We start from the raw sequence: 14,677 nt of genomic DNA on the forward strand, positions 1-14,677 counted from the left end.
CAACTAATAAGAAGGTTATAAAAACCGATCTTGCTAGCCAAGTGCAAAGTTGTATGCCTGTAATCCCAGCAACTCAGGAGACTGAGTCAAGAGGATGGCAAGTTCGAGGTTAATCTCAGCAATTTAGTGAGATAATCAACAGCTTAGCAAGACCCTGTCTCAAAATATAAACATTTTAAAAAGGACTAAAAATGTAGATCAGTGGTAAAGTGCTCCTGGGTTTAATCCCCAGCACCAAAAAAATAATAATAAACCAAAAACTGATCTTTTGGAAGAAGAAAATAATAGCAATTATGGAGATACACATTTGAATCTCTCCTTTCCACTATTCCTCTGATGGAGAAATTAAGAAGAGACTGGGAGAAGATGTAGATATAAGACAACACAGGGCAAATGAGTCTTCTCATAATTTGCTTGGTGATGGAGCTGGTTCTCCCTTAATAATGTATGTTAAGTTTTATGTGTATTCTTTTTTTGCTCGCCCTCTCACCAGCACCAGCCAAGGATAAGTAATTTACTTCTAACCTAGCAGAAGTTTACTCAGCTTTACAGAATTGGTAGAGTGGCATTTTGTCGTGGTATTTTGTTATAGTTAATCTTTTATGAACTCTGTTGTGTTATTAATAGCCATTCATGAAAGGAGACTTTGCCTATAGATTTCAAATATGCTATGAAATTACAATGATTGGAACAGTGAGGTACGGTCTAAAAATAAACAAAGATATGATGGAACACAATCTATAATCCCCACAAAGTCATGTGTATGAGGTGGCTTTTCATCTCATTGGGGAAACAATTATTCATTAAGTGATCATTGAGATAATTGACTATTTGGGAACTATATCTTTCCTCCCTTCCCAAAAAAAACAATTTCAGATGGGTTATAATTTTTAGAGAAAAAAGCTTTCCAACAAAAAAAGTAAAATATTTTATAATTTTATATAGGAAAGACCTTCCTAAGCATTATATGATAAAAGTAAAAATCGGCAAATATAATCGCGTAAAATTTTAAGTCTCTGCAGTAAAAGATACTATAGAAACAAAAAGCAAAATAGAAAAAAAAATTTAAGCTATGTTAGTTTTAAAAACCCTACCATGTTGGAGGCTCCACCAATAACAAGAAGATGATGAAGATTCTGCTAAATGAAGGCCACAAAGTGGGTAATTCCAAAACAAAGAAGATGAATAACCAAAAATATTGAACCTCCCGAATATTAAAATCAATTCCTCAAGAGACTGAGGCCAGAGGATCACAACTTTGAGGCCAGTCTGGGCCAGAACAAACAATATGTGGCTATCAATTAAAGATTAATTAAATTATCAGAAAACCATGGAAAGGACTGTGCAGTCATTTTTATGAGACAAATTTATTTTTACTTAGCTGATGCCCACAATCATAATAATAAGTGTAGGAAGGAAGAGGAATTAGACAATAGGCAGTATCTAATTTTATTTACAGAAATATATATTTTAACATATTTTTGTGTTGACATCCTGCAAGGAGATGAACTAGACTGTTAATAGTGGTTATTCCTTGGGCAAAATTATGGGGTAGATACTTTGGTATTATTTTTTTTAATTTTTAATTTTTTTTTAAAGAATTTAACCTTTATCTCAGTTGTTGTTTTCTATGTGGTGCTGAGGATCCAACCCAGGGCCTCACTCACCAGTGCTAGAAAAGTGCTCTGCCGCTGAGCCACAACCCCAGCCCCCTTTGGTACTACTTTTAATGTATTGCTTTTATAGTAAAAAGAAGTCAATACAAAGATTTCTATTAACAAAAGAAATAAAAAGAATGTTATAAAGAAAAGTGATCATTATTGTTCTTAGGAGCTAATTACTTTGCCTCTCCCCTCTCTGTCCTCAACCTTATTGCTTTTCTGCTACTTAATGCTTATTTCAGCTACCCCCTCCCTAGATTTGACAGTAGGTACCACAGAAACATCAGATGCAAGTCCCACAGCTGTGAAGCTTCAAACCGTCCCAATTCAGGGCCGTAGAGCTCTGCAGGGCTGCTTTGTCCAGAGCACTTTTGTGTGTGACACATTCTAGTTTGCAAAAAGCAAAGTTCAGGAAAATATAAACCAGTATTTAGAATCAGTTCAATAATTATACACTTTAACCATAATTAGCTGACTTCCTCTAATGAACTTACCAATACTGGGAATAAAACCACTCTTGGAAGTTCAGTTTCTGGAAGGTATAAGAATCTTGGTTATAGATATAAGTATTGATATAGAATACAGAAAAGAGGGTCGGAAAGTAGCTTTTTGGGCATCGTGTAGCACCGTGGAATGTTTGGGATTCCAGCCCACCTCAGTGCACTGATGAAGCACAGGTATCACGCCCTGCTGGCCATCCTCCTCCATTCAGCCTCCAGCTCAGTCTCCACATGTTTCTGATTCAACGACAGTTCATTGTAATCATTTTCCAAGAGCCATTGAGATCCAAGAAACTTTTGCTTTTAAAAGCACACTTTTCAGGGAAGCTGTTCAACCCCAAACTAATTTGAAAAGCTCCAAGATTTAAGTCAGCACATGTGTCCAAACCACCAATTTTTCAAGTAAGCTCCATTCTTGGCAAATGACAGCCTCCCTCCTTAAGCTCCACACGGATACAGTGTAGCCATGAGATCCAGGAATGCTCTCTGAGAGATTCAAGGAAGGAATGTCATGCATCATTTTTGGCCTCCCCTCACAAATATCTTAGAAAAAGTACAGACTACTCCTGAACTCTATCTTCCCCTCACTACTTTGTTCTCAAAAGTACTTTTTACCTTTCACATTACATCTCACAGGTTGGAATCAGGAGGTGGTAACCCTACAACCAGTGATTCTTATGGTGACCGAGCCTCAGCAAGAGCCCGTCGGGAAGCCCGGGAAGCTCGTCTAGCCAGCCTGACCAGCCGTGTGGAAGAGGACAGCAACAGGGATTATAAAAAAGTAAGGTCATTTTTCAATTTTCCTGTTCTTGGGTTACAACGTATAAATAGCCTTTTCCCCCAGGATAGAAAAAGGAGCGCAGTTGTGAGTAAGCAGGGAAAAGGACACTTAAGTAACAACTCCTTGCTTGCAGTCTTCTTTGTTTGCTTTACCTCTCCACCAGCTAAATAAAGACCCTGAAATTGTTTTTATTGCAGTAAGTTTTTGCCTAGAGTCAGGTATTTACATATATGGGAAAAAGTAAGAAAATAAGAATTGTAAGAATAAAAAATTATAGTTCTGTCTAAACCTGAGACTCATGTGGTGGACTTATTTTTAATAAACATGTGCTTTTAATAAGATCCTGTGAATATCAGCTAAATACTTCTTGGTGTTAGTTTTTTTAAAAAACCCTCATCATTATCATCATTGTCTGGGCTTGGAAAGGATTCGAATCACTTTATAGTCCATTTCCTTTTGTCTTGCTACCTAGCTCCAGGAGTAGGCTTTGAAAACTTTCCCTTCAAGCACTTGAGGTACCAGGAAAAAACATTTTGGTTAAAGAAATTCTTCTTTGTTGATGTTTTTATTAAGTAGAACTCGACAAAAATCACCCTAGGCCAGTTACAAAACTAATCTCTTTGGTATGAGAAGCCACACTTTTAAGCAATGTCAGTACTACATAGGAGAAAATGGATGACTGGGGATTTTTCCCCCCAAGATTAACATTATTGAAATTGGAGCATCATTCTCTGTGTTCTGCATATGAGATCATCACCTTCAAGAAGCCAGAGAGCAGTGGCTGTGAATGTGCCCTGATCCCCACACTTCATCATCTTCTGCCCCTAGGGTACTGTCTTGGCTTGGAGCAGAGAGCCCCAGACATTCTCATATGATCAAACTGTGTGGGTTCTGATTCTGGGAAGCCCCCCTAGTGACCTGACTCTGCTTCCCCCTCCCCAGCTCTACGAGAGTGCCCTGACTGAAAACCAAAAACTGAAAACCAAACTTCAGGAGGCCCAGCTAGAGCTAGCAGATATAAAATCCAAGCTTGAGAAGATGGCCCAGGTAAGGAGAGGAAGAATAAAGAAGATGGGGAGACAGGGATTGATATCAGCAGACAACCTGGACTAGGGATCTAAGGGGCAGGACATGAGATGGAGTCAAAATCAGGCCTCAACAGAGGCAGTGAAATGGAGTTCCCTTGGATTCTAATTTGAGTTGAGGATTCAGTCAGTGTTTAACTTAAAATTGAAAACTGATAGTTCAGTGAACAACTTCTGATGGTCTAAATGCTAATAATTAATTAATATTATCTAATTAGTTCTCAGTAGAAAAGCATAAACTAGCACAGCACAGTCAGTCCTAGACAGCTTCTTCTGTCTTGTTCCTCGTGTTTCAGTGCAGCTTATTTGCACATCACCTTTTGGAGAGGGATCTGCAAGACATTATACCCGAGTACAGAAAGGTAGCAAATTGGGCCTAGAAACAAGAGTGGCTTGCTTCGGTTATGTAGCACATCAGGGGAAGAAGAGCTGCTGGAACCCGGGATTAGGTCCTGATGTAAAGATTCCATCCTGCAACGATTCCTTCCTATCTCCCCAGGCTACACCCTCCTTCAGCTAGAAATAAAGAGCTGGTAGGCGGGAAGGCAAGGATATCCATTTCCTCTCACTGCTGGGCCTGATTTTATTAGATGATGCATTAGAGGGTGGTAGAGGTAATGACCTCATCACTAGTGAAATAAACCCTGCAGCTGAGAGCTAGAGCAAGTACTGTCTTAGGTTACTGCAGAGTTAACCGGAAACCCAGATGCCTAGGGACTAAGAATTTGAAAAGCCAATCTGAGGTAAAAATGACTCTTTACAAGGAGAGCGTGAAATGAAAACCAGAGGTGGCTAGTCAATCTGGTAATTTGATATGATCCAAAAGTAAGACTAAAATATAGAGTTGAATAGTCCCAAACTGTGGGGTTTGGTGGGGACCGGGGTAGTCAAATACCCTCTGAACAGCATCCCTCTGGCATGGGATGAGCAAGAGGCACCAGCATGTAGAAGATAGTGCTACAAAACTGTGTGGGATCCCAGCAAGACAGCTAGGACAGCCACACTGACCAGAAAAGGGCTTAGCCAGGCTCAAAATAGTTGGCCTGTCCTGAGAGCTGCCTCTGTCAATTTGAAAAAGGCACTCCCTTCTGCCTGTGATAGTAGCCAAATACGTCTCTTCCTGGGAATTTCTGAGACCTACTGCAACAGATAGATAACAACTGGACTTAACATGGTTTTGTGGAATAAGAAAGTAGGTCTCTAAATCTAAGAGGAAAAAATAAAATACAGATATACACAGTTACAACCCTGCCCCAAGGCAGGGTAAGCCTTAAGATATCTCTTCATCTCAGTACTACTGAGCCAGGCAAACATCTAATTTATGATAGATCCTTAGGAGATGTCTGGTCCAATTTTTATTCTGAATTGTGCCAAATATTGGCATCTGTCAATAAATACAGATCTGGTTCTTATCAGTTATTACTGGGCTGTATTTTATAGAAAAATAAGGAGCAGTCAGGACTGTGAAGAACCACAGGAAAAACCTAGTTTCACCTGCTGCACATTTTCTTCGGCAGAAGCTTCTGGCAGTTAGCTTGTTTCTTGACCTATTGGGTGGGGTTCACGGCCTTTCCCCCAGCCTTCGATTCATAGCAATGAGCAGCCTAGCAAGCTGTGGACACTGACGTGCATGGACATTAAAAATAAAATCAGCCTTTCCCAGTCACTGGGGAATAGCATTTACCCTCCAGCCAACTGCTTTGCTGGGTGTGTCAAAATATACTTAGTTTTGCCAAATATAAGTTATTGAAATTCAGAAGAAATGGTGGCACTACAAACCCTTTCTCTGTTTACCAAAAATGGAGTTGTTTGGTAGGACAGTGGGCGGGAGCCTGTCAGTCTCATACATTTACGTGGAGACAGTTACCACATGGACACGCACAGTGTTTTTACATGGAAGGTTCACCTGAACTCTATCAGGCTTGACATTTAAAACAAAACAAGCAAATAAAAAACTAGTTCTTTGTATACATGAATTTAAACATAGTTTCTCAGGCTTAGGAAAGGGAGACTTAATGAGGATCTGCACAAATCCCAGTTTCAACTTCTCTTTTCCTTCTGCACCCTTCCTACTGTAGATGCAGTATTAAGGCACATAGCCATGACCTTCAGAGCAGAAGGTGAAAGCCCAGGACAGGAGCCAGATTCCGAGGATTAATGTTAGTTCTGGCTATTCCTTAATTTTGGGGGGAAAGGGTAACCTCTGCCAGAAAACCAGCATAATTTCTATACTTATTGACTGTTGTCTGAGCCTGGCACAAGGCAAAATAAAAATAATCACCTTTACTTATTAAATATCTATAGAATGTAAGAAATTCTTCCCTGTTCTGTAATGCTAAGAAAGGTTCCTTTTTACTTCCTTATTTAAGGCAGGATTATTATCTGAGTTTATTCTACATTTTGGGTATGTAGCCACATCTTTTTAACCCTTCTAAAAACTATAACTTAAAGGTCAGTGGTGATCTAAAATACATTCTAAATCCTTTATGCAGATAAAATATTAACTGAAAGTCCAGGGTATGCAACAGAGAAAAATGGAAGTGCTGTGTTCAAAGCAGGGCTCCCAAGAAGTGTAAGCACACACAGAGACCAGTGCTCTGTAAGGAAAATGGCCTCAGTGCCTTTGAGACAGAAGGAATGGGAGAAGGGATTGTTTAGAGGAGAGCCATGGGGCCTTCAAGTTCAAGGATCTCCAGCCTTTTAAAGTAGAAAACCCATTTCTCATTTCCTCTGGATTATGATATTACTCATAAAAAAGAAGGGAGAGGGATAGTACAACATAAGAAGATAGTTGGCCCTGGAGACAGAGAGAAAGAGAACTAGGAGAGGAAGCTGGGTATGTGTTGAATAATGTCTTTGTACGATTGATTGATTGACTGACTGATTGATTTTTGGTACTAGGGATTTAACCCAGAGGTACTTTACCACTGAGCTACATCCCCAGCCCTTTTTATGTTTTATTTTAAGGCAGAGTAACTTAGTAACTTAGTAAGTTGCTTAGGACCTTGATAGATTGCTAAGGCTGGCCTTAAACTTGCAATCCTCCTGCCTCAGCCTCCCAAGCTGCTAGGATTACAGGAATGTGCCTCCACACCCAGCACATGTGACTTCTGGAGTGTCACAATGCCTTATCCACCTCCCCAATCAGTGAGAATCCTGCAAACTTCAGAGACAAAATAATGTTAGGCTTAGTGATCTATCAGAATTTATTTTGTTGGGACACTTGCTAAAGTGAAAGCCCAAAGCCTGGCCATCTACTTCTGAGTGTCCAGTGGTGAAGATGAACGAGACTGGGTTTCCCCTGGCAAAAGAACTGAAGTAAAAAGTGTTTTCTTTCCATCTGCTCAGCAGAAACAAGAAAAGACCTCTGACCGATCATCAATGCTAGAAATGGAGAAACGGGTACGTGCATGTCTCTTTTTCCCGTTTCATCTCTCTCTCTGACTTTCCCTAACTTTGTTGTTTGTGCCAGTGGAAAAAGTTCATCTTAAAAAGGTAGGAACTCTGCCACATTCCATTCCCAGCCTGATGAGAAATTCTTTTTGTCTGATTCTGGACAGTAATTTGATTGCTAGTCCTTTTGGCTTCCTCAGTACTTTGTACACATTCCAGTCTTAGGGTGGGAAGGGTTCTTGGAAGGTCATCTTGTTGTAGTTCTTCCAATAGGCACAACTACACACATACACATAGCCATAATATATTTTGGTTTACTGTAAATCATCATAAGCGTGCGTGCGCGCGCACACATACACACATACATATACAAGGGCTCTTTGCCCTTCTCATCACTTTAAAAAGAAAAGTTTTTAACAGGACCCTCTGCCATTGATTTAATTCATTTGACTTGAGACATGAACCATCAGAATCCCACTCTCTGGTTCAATTGCTGACCTCCTTCCAACTGCACTCAGCATATTTTTCTGGGATTTGACATTCTTGGATTGGGAAAACTCAATTAGATTTATTGATGAGCTCTAGTTTAGATTTGACCCTAGGGATATAATATGTTCCCATCTCTCCTGTTATTGTATGTTTAATTTGGAAAGCAGCTAAGTTTTATATTTCATTTCCTTGGCCTATAGCCAAACCTCCTTGGTATCTCATCTGATCAAGGACTCTCTGTTGCATTCAGGCTAAAATAAGAGTTAGTTGCTGGGAGAAAGAAAGGGAGGGAGACAGGAACTTGGAGTAGGGATGCTATTTCTTAGTAGACAGTGATGTCTACTTCCTTGCAAACCATCTCCCTGTCATGAGAGAAGCAGTTCCCTAAGATTTTGTTTGGGGGGCTTGGGATATTACTGAGGATAATGGTGGATTTTTGTTAATAGAAAGCAAGGATTCTGGCTACTTGCAGTCATTTGAAAGTCCATGAAACCTTCCAATTTGCAGAGAATAACTCAGAGTGCCCTGGTCTGATCATCTGTAAGCAAGTTGCTTCCCTCTATGTCTTCTGATGTTTTGCAAGAAGAATTAGATCCTGGGATTTTGAGGTGGGGGGGTAACCAGGGATTGAACCCAGGGGCACTCAACCACTGAGCCACATCCCCAACCCTATTTTGCATTTTATTTAGAGATAGGGTCTCACTTATTTGCTTAGAGATCCTGGGATTCTTATCAGTGAAGTAGCTCATTCTACAGGGACAGGATGAAGGAGCGCTCACATCTGGGTAAGGTTTGTCTGAGTCAGTAGACAGACCCTTTACCATGAAGCTGCTGATCCCATAGCAGCTGGGAGGTGCGTCGTGGCTGCCTGTAGGTCCATTACATGTTCAACAGTCTCCTTGTTTCTAAACAGGAGAGACGAGCCTTGGAGCGGAAAATGTCAGAAATGGAAGAAGAGATGAAGGTATGAAGAGATTTTTTTCTCTCTTTGTATGCCTGTTCTCTAAATGCCTGCCAAGACTGGATACTTAAGCATAGGCCTGCCCTCTCTGAAATTCACCACAAACTCCACACTCCCAGGAAGAGATGATATGTGAAGAGGAGGTTTCCCAGGCACTCTCAGCTCACATAGCATCTACTGTGGTCACCTCGATGTCCACATATTGCCCTCAGTTTAAAGGGAAGTCTCTAGAAGACTGGAGGTAAACCCAAGTTGAACATGTAAGGTTTTCTGAGCAATGGCTTCACCCTTGAAAGGCTAAATAAAAAGACTAGTACACACGTTTCCAACTCTGCAGAGCTTACCATTAGGTATTCAGTGAAGCCTGCGTATGGCCACAGGCTTTCCTCCCTGCAGCGCCTCCCTAACCCAGCCCTTTGCAGGAAAGAACACAGATTGAGTCATTCTGTAGCAGAGTAAAAATTTATTCTGATATTGATTTCCTTCCCCAGTCCATTTCCTCTGCGGTGTTCCAGTGTGCTTGGCACTGTCCCACTAGAATAAGCTCATGCCACCAGATATACTTCAGGCTTGCTGTTTTCCTCTCAACCTTCACCATGACCTGAAGTGATATAGCCTCCACTGGGCACTTTACTGAACAGTTGCCATTCTTTGCAGCTTTGAATGCTAAGATTTGATAATGTTTTGAAAGGAATCAACTCACTACTATGGAAGGGGAAGATACAAAGCTGCTCAGGGTAGCCACCTGGATATGATTGTGGAGCATCCCATCCCCACAGTGGCCTTAATGCCACATGGCCACAATCACCTAGTGCTTGCTAAGCTTCTTTTCTTTCTTCAAGGATCTTATTGTGCTGCCGCCAAGTGTTCATTGGGTGAGACCCAGGTTTCATCAGCTAGGAAACAAGAATACTAATTCAGTTTCAGGCATATCCCTAAATTTCTTTCTGTGAATAGTAGGTATCCCTAATGTACAGTTAGAGCACCTTGAGAGACGCATTTATTGTTCCAAAGGCTTATGTTTAATTTTTGGGGTGTGGGGGCCTTTCAGGACATGACAAGGTCATAGTTTTCACAAGATCCTATTGCTTTTTTTTTTTGGGGGGGGGGGCACTACTGGGATTGAACCCAGGGGTGCTACATCCCCAACTCTCTTTTATTTTTTTTACATTTTGAGACAGGATCTTTCTAAGTTGTAGTTGCCCAGGTTTGCCTTGAATCTGTGATCCTCCTTTCTCAGCCTCCCAAGTTGCTGGGATTATAGGCATGTGCTTTGTTATATTGCATCCAGCTGTTACTCTTTATAATATATGGTTGATTCTCCTGAGATGATAGGACGATACCCTACCACTGTTAAACCTCTTCATCTTCTGCTTTTTCTAAACCCATCTCACATTCAGAACTATTCTCGCCCTCTTAGCGTGGCATGTGAGCATTGTAAATAGTCCCAGATGGATGGATCAGCATCTCTTGGTTGCATGGCGACTATTCCATCTTTGAAACCCTTGAGTTATACCGTTTGTACTTTGCTATTAGGTAGCTGTCCTGTCATTGATGCTCATTAAGAAATGGCTAAAAGAAAAAGGAAGGAAGGAAGGAAGGACCAAAATGCGGATCCTCATGTAAATGAAGCCAAAACTGGTGCCTCCCAGCAAGTACTGAGGAGCCCAGAACCAACCTATACCCACCAGTCCTGAAACTCTTGAGTTGTCTCCACACAGGACCCCACACAAAGACCCAGAAAGTGGCCAAAAGTGGATAACTTGAGATCATTTCCTATTTCTGTTCCCATTCTAAAATGGAGAATACAGAAGTCCTCCTGTGTTCTAGTTGCTATCGATCCTATGGTTGAGACAAATTTACATGTTTCTCTCTCTCTTTATCCTGTCAGACCATGATTTCCTAAAGTAAGTCATGAGTTCTTTTCTTTTCTCAATAGAGTTTATTGTACATGAATGTGTTTGCTCTCTCTAGTTAGAAGCCATTTGCCAACAACTTTAAAAATCAATTTGTTTACATTATCAACTGGAGCCAGATCATGATGGTTTTGGCCCCCAAACCAGTAGATAAGCTGTTTTAAGATTGGTTTTTATTTTGGGTCTTTTTTTTTTTTTTTTTGGTTAAAAATATACCCCCGCAGTCATTGCCTTTTTTTCTCCATTCCTAATTACAAAGTTGTGGAGAATAAATGCCTATAGGCTCCAAAGCCCTTAAACAGTTTGCTCAAATCATATAGTACTACCAGATTTACAAACTGTCCAGCTCCCCCTAGAGGACTAAGGGGGAGGAACGTCAGAGCCTCCAGTCACACCAACATTGCATTGGTGTCTATACCTTCTTTGAAAACAAAAACTTCAAATATACAAATATAAATGTTATCAAATTAATATCACTGCTCTGTAGGAATCAAAGAAAATCCTTGTTCAGCTCCAAGTTCTCTATTCAGGCTATTTTTCATTGTGACCAACTTTTCTAGAGTAGTTAGTGGACAAAATTTGTGTGTTTTAGGTAGCCAGCCAACAGTGCATGCAACCATCGTGTGGGACCCAGTAGAGGCTGGACCTGTTGGTCTCCATATTTTTGCATATTTGTGCAGATGCTCAAATCTCCCTGGTGCAATCAGTAGGGAGCAGTTTATGCGGCTGACCTCCAGTGAACCTTTAAAGAGGAAGTGTTCAAGGACACAGAGTAATTTTGGTGCCTATTTTTCTGACTCTAGCAAGTAAAATACAAAGGCCAGGTGAAACGGGAACCATGAGATTGGCTCACCCAGATGTAGGTGGGCTCTGTAGTTGTGAGTTGGGTTGTGCCCCTCTGGCCTTTACCTAGAAAGGTAAGTATTCATAAATTCTCCCCAGGAGAAACCCCACCCAGATCCTGGGCTGGAGCAGGATTACATGCCAGCTTCTGACAGACATGTATGTCAGTGTAAGCTGTGCTAGACTTGCACTTGGTCCTGGGATGTTCCCTCACCTGATCTCATTACTTTTCTACTGCATCCTTCATTCAGCATCAGCCTCCTTGCTAGGCCTTCTGCCCTTCTTTTCCCAGGTCCTTGCATGACAGAGGCCCATCAACCAATCTCCTTTTAGATTGGTCCTGGGATTTTTACTTTGCTTATTTTAGAAACATCACTCGCCGACTTCAGCTGTGCCCTTGTCCACTCTGCTCTATGCCCTGCACTCTTCCCCATCTTCTTGCCATGTTCTATAGAACATGCTTTCTATAGACCACTTTCTATAGAACATTCCACCAGTGTTTCCTGCCTCTCTCACGCTGCTAACTTGCAAATTCTTCTACTTCAGTCTGCTTGTATTCACATGTTAGATTGAGTCACCTTCATAGTTCATGTCTTTAATATTCTCTGGGAGGCAAGGACCACTTCATATAATGCTAATGATTGTGTTGAAAGCTTGGTCCAATGTCAACACCAGTGAAGGGTGAGAGCCAGGGACTTTCCATTGGTTCTTAAATTTGGTCCCTGCCCATCTCTTTAAACTTTTCCATGTGCTGCACCATGATCTCCCTCCTCTGTCCCCTTCATGACTGAGATGCTTACAGTGGGCAAAGAGGGTTGCCCAGTCCCTCCTGTCCAGTGGCTCCATGGAATTGCTTGGCTACCCTACCTCTTTGCAAGATGGTTATTCTCCCTTTGGGGGGAAAGGGATATTCAGTGATTTGTCTCTGCTTGTTTTTCCTTTTCACTGTTTTTCCCCTCATACTACCTTTCATTTTCTGCTTTACTCCCAAACTTTTACTCCACTAATCTTTCATTTCTGTCCTCCTCATTGTGTGGGTATGGGAAACATTTCTCTAATACCCGGTGATCTTTTTGTCATCATTGTAACCCAGAATTGTCTGTCCTCATCCATGAGACTCCATTTGCATAACAAAGTCATTCCCCTCCTCCCCAAAAGCTGATGGCCTCAGTTTCAGGGTCAGTGCAAATGATCACTTAGGAAGGACGTGGAGCAGAGTAGGCAGGCCCATGATATAGTCTCATTTATTGAAGTCTTTAAGTCCTTACAGGGTTTTAAGAAAAATACCCATGGGCTGGTTGCTCTATTCCATTTACAACACTGACAGACAGTAAGGGCTGAAATTGGCCCAGCCACTTCCATTATCATTTGGACATTTATGATTTCTCCACTTTTATGTGCAGAAACTTGCAGTGTACGACTCTTTTTGTGAACACCTTTAAGCAGCTCCCAGCCTCAGCATTAACTCGGACAGAGGGAACACAGTTAGCTATGAACTTAGTGATGCATATAATCATATATCAGGTCAGAGGAAGGTCAGCAGCTCTGGGATCCTAAAATGCAGAGGAGAACTAGCAAGGCCAAGGAAGCTTCCTCCAAAGCAGGTTAGAGCTGTGACAGTTGTTTATTATTTCACTATGTGTCATTTCATCCTGCTAAACAGTACATGCCATATACAGAAAGCGGTTCAATAACAGACTCCTCTCTTGTTTTCCTTGTTTTGTTTTTTAAAATTAAAAAGAAAAATGAAGTAAGGAAAGAATCCAGAAAGAAAACAAATGGGAAGTATGGAGAGAAGATGAGATGAGAGAGAAAGAAAAGGGCAGCAGCTGGATTTAGGAACACACCAAGTCCTTAGTTTGACAGTGACATGGAGGGTCCCTGAGGCTGTGGCTCAGCCTATGAATTTGGTTCAGAAGGCCCCAAGCTACTTGGTAGACTGTCATTCTCAAAAGTGATCCAGATATGCATTTGAAGTGTCCGGTTGTATCCATATGGCCAACCATCAGCACACTTAGGCCTCAGCCAAGAATCGCAGACATAGCTCTCCCCTCTCTGGTGCTTTTCTCCACCCTCCCTCAACCAACATACATGATTTGCTCTCATTGCTCCTGCCTCTCTCATTTCCTGTCTAGCATGAAAACTAAAAACAAAAACAAAAAGTCACATGGTTTCTTTGTCCTACTTTTTTCTCCTCTGGTCTGTCTTGTCTCTTTCTGTCTTGTCTGTCTTTCCCCTCCGTGTCTCACTCTCTGCAGAATCTCCACCAGCTAAAACAGATTCAAACCTTGAAGCAGATGAACGAGCAACTGCAGGCTGAGAACAGGGCCCTGACCCGAGTGGTGGCCAGACTCTCGGAGTCCATCGAGTCCTCGGACACCCAGGAGCTCTAGTTCTTGCCCTTCCTCTCCACCTCACTTCCCTCCTCCACTACTCCAGGCAGGTTTACTCTTCTTGTTGGTTCCAGAAGCCCTGTGCTTATCCCCTCCATAAGAGCCTCTGTGCAGGTTCCTGTAAAGCTTGGTCATCTGGAGGTGGAGGGAGCCAGGACTGAGACCTTAGAATGGGAAATAACAGCATAGGTCGAGGGAGGCGGTGGGTAGACTCGCATGGGCCAGCGTACACTTAGTAAGATAACTACATTACTTGTCCTTCTCCTAGATACTGAATATGTATTTTCTAACTCGGTTACACATAAATGTGCACACGTGTGGTATGCCTATACCTGTGTACATTCGTGCACATGTATTTCTTTGGTGGGGTCATTCCCAAACTGAGATAGAGCTTTCCCAGTCAACTGCAGCTTGGTCCCCTACATCAATTGGGGATAGTTGTAGACTCCAAATAATGGTTGGGTCTGGGGTAATAAAGGACAAGAGCTCTCAATCCTGCCTGCATGTTAGACCCACCTGGAAGCTGTTGACATATGCCAGTGCCTGGGCCCACTCCAAAGAATCGATGGTTTGGGTTGAGACCCAGACTTCAGTATTTTTTTTTTCAAAGCTCTATTGTTGATTCTTTTGTTCAACTAGGGTTGAGAACCACAGC

The 14,677-nt window shown here is 41.7% G+C and overlaps 1 protein-coding gene across 10 annotated transcripts in view; it reads left to right on the top strand.

Annotated features, from left to right (window-relative positions):
- Window positions 1-14,677, top strand: part of Ppp1r12b (protein phosphatase 1 regulatory subunit 12B) — a 212,292-nt gene that overhangs the window by 185,638 nt on the left and 11,977 nt on the right. For 4 of the 10 annotated variants that reach the window (XM_048809695.1, XM_048809699.1, XM_048809704.1 and 1 more), the window contains 5 exons: window positions 2,798-2,942; window positions 3,885-3,989; window positions 7,376-7,429; window positions 8,823-8,873; window positions 13,888-14,068. In XM_048809695.1, coding sequence (XP_048665652.1) covers window positions 2,798-2,942; window positions 3,885-3,989; window positions 7,376-7,429; window positions 8,823-8,873; window positions 13,888-14,022 — 490 coding nt within the window. In that variant the 3' untranslated portion in view covers window positions 14,023-14,068. Of the gene's footprint in view, window positions 1-2,797; window positions 2,943-3,884; window positions 3,990-7,375; window positions 7,430-8,822; window positions 8,874-13,887; window positions 14,069-14,677 lie in introns of those variants that run through there. The other 6 variants (XM_048809697.1, XM_048809700.1, XM_015483848.2 and 3 more) reach the window with 4 other exon arrangements.

This window comes from Marmota marmota, unplaced genomic scaffold (genome assembly GCF_001458135.2).
Source record: "Marmota marmota marmota unplaced genomic scaffold, marMar, whole genome shotgun sequence".
Taxonomy (NCBI): Eukaryota; Metazoa; Chordata; class Mammalia; order Rodentia; family Sciuridae; genus Marmota; species Marmota marmota.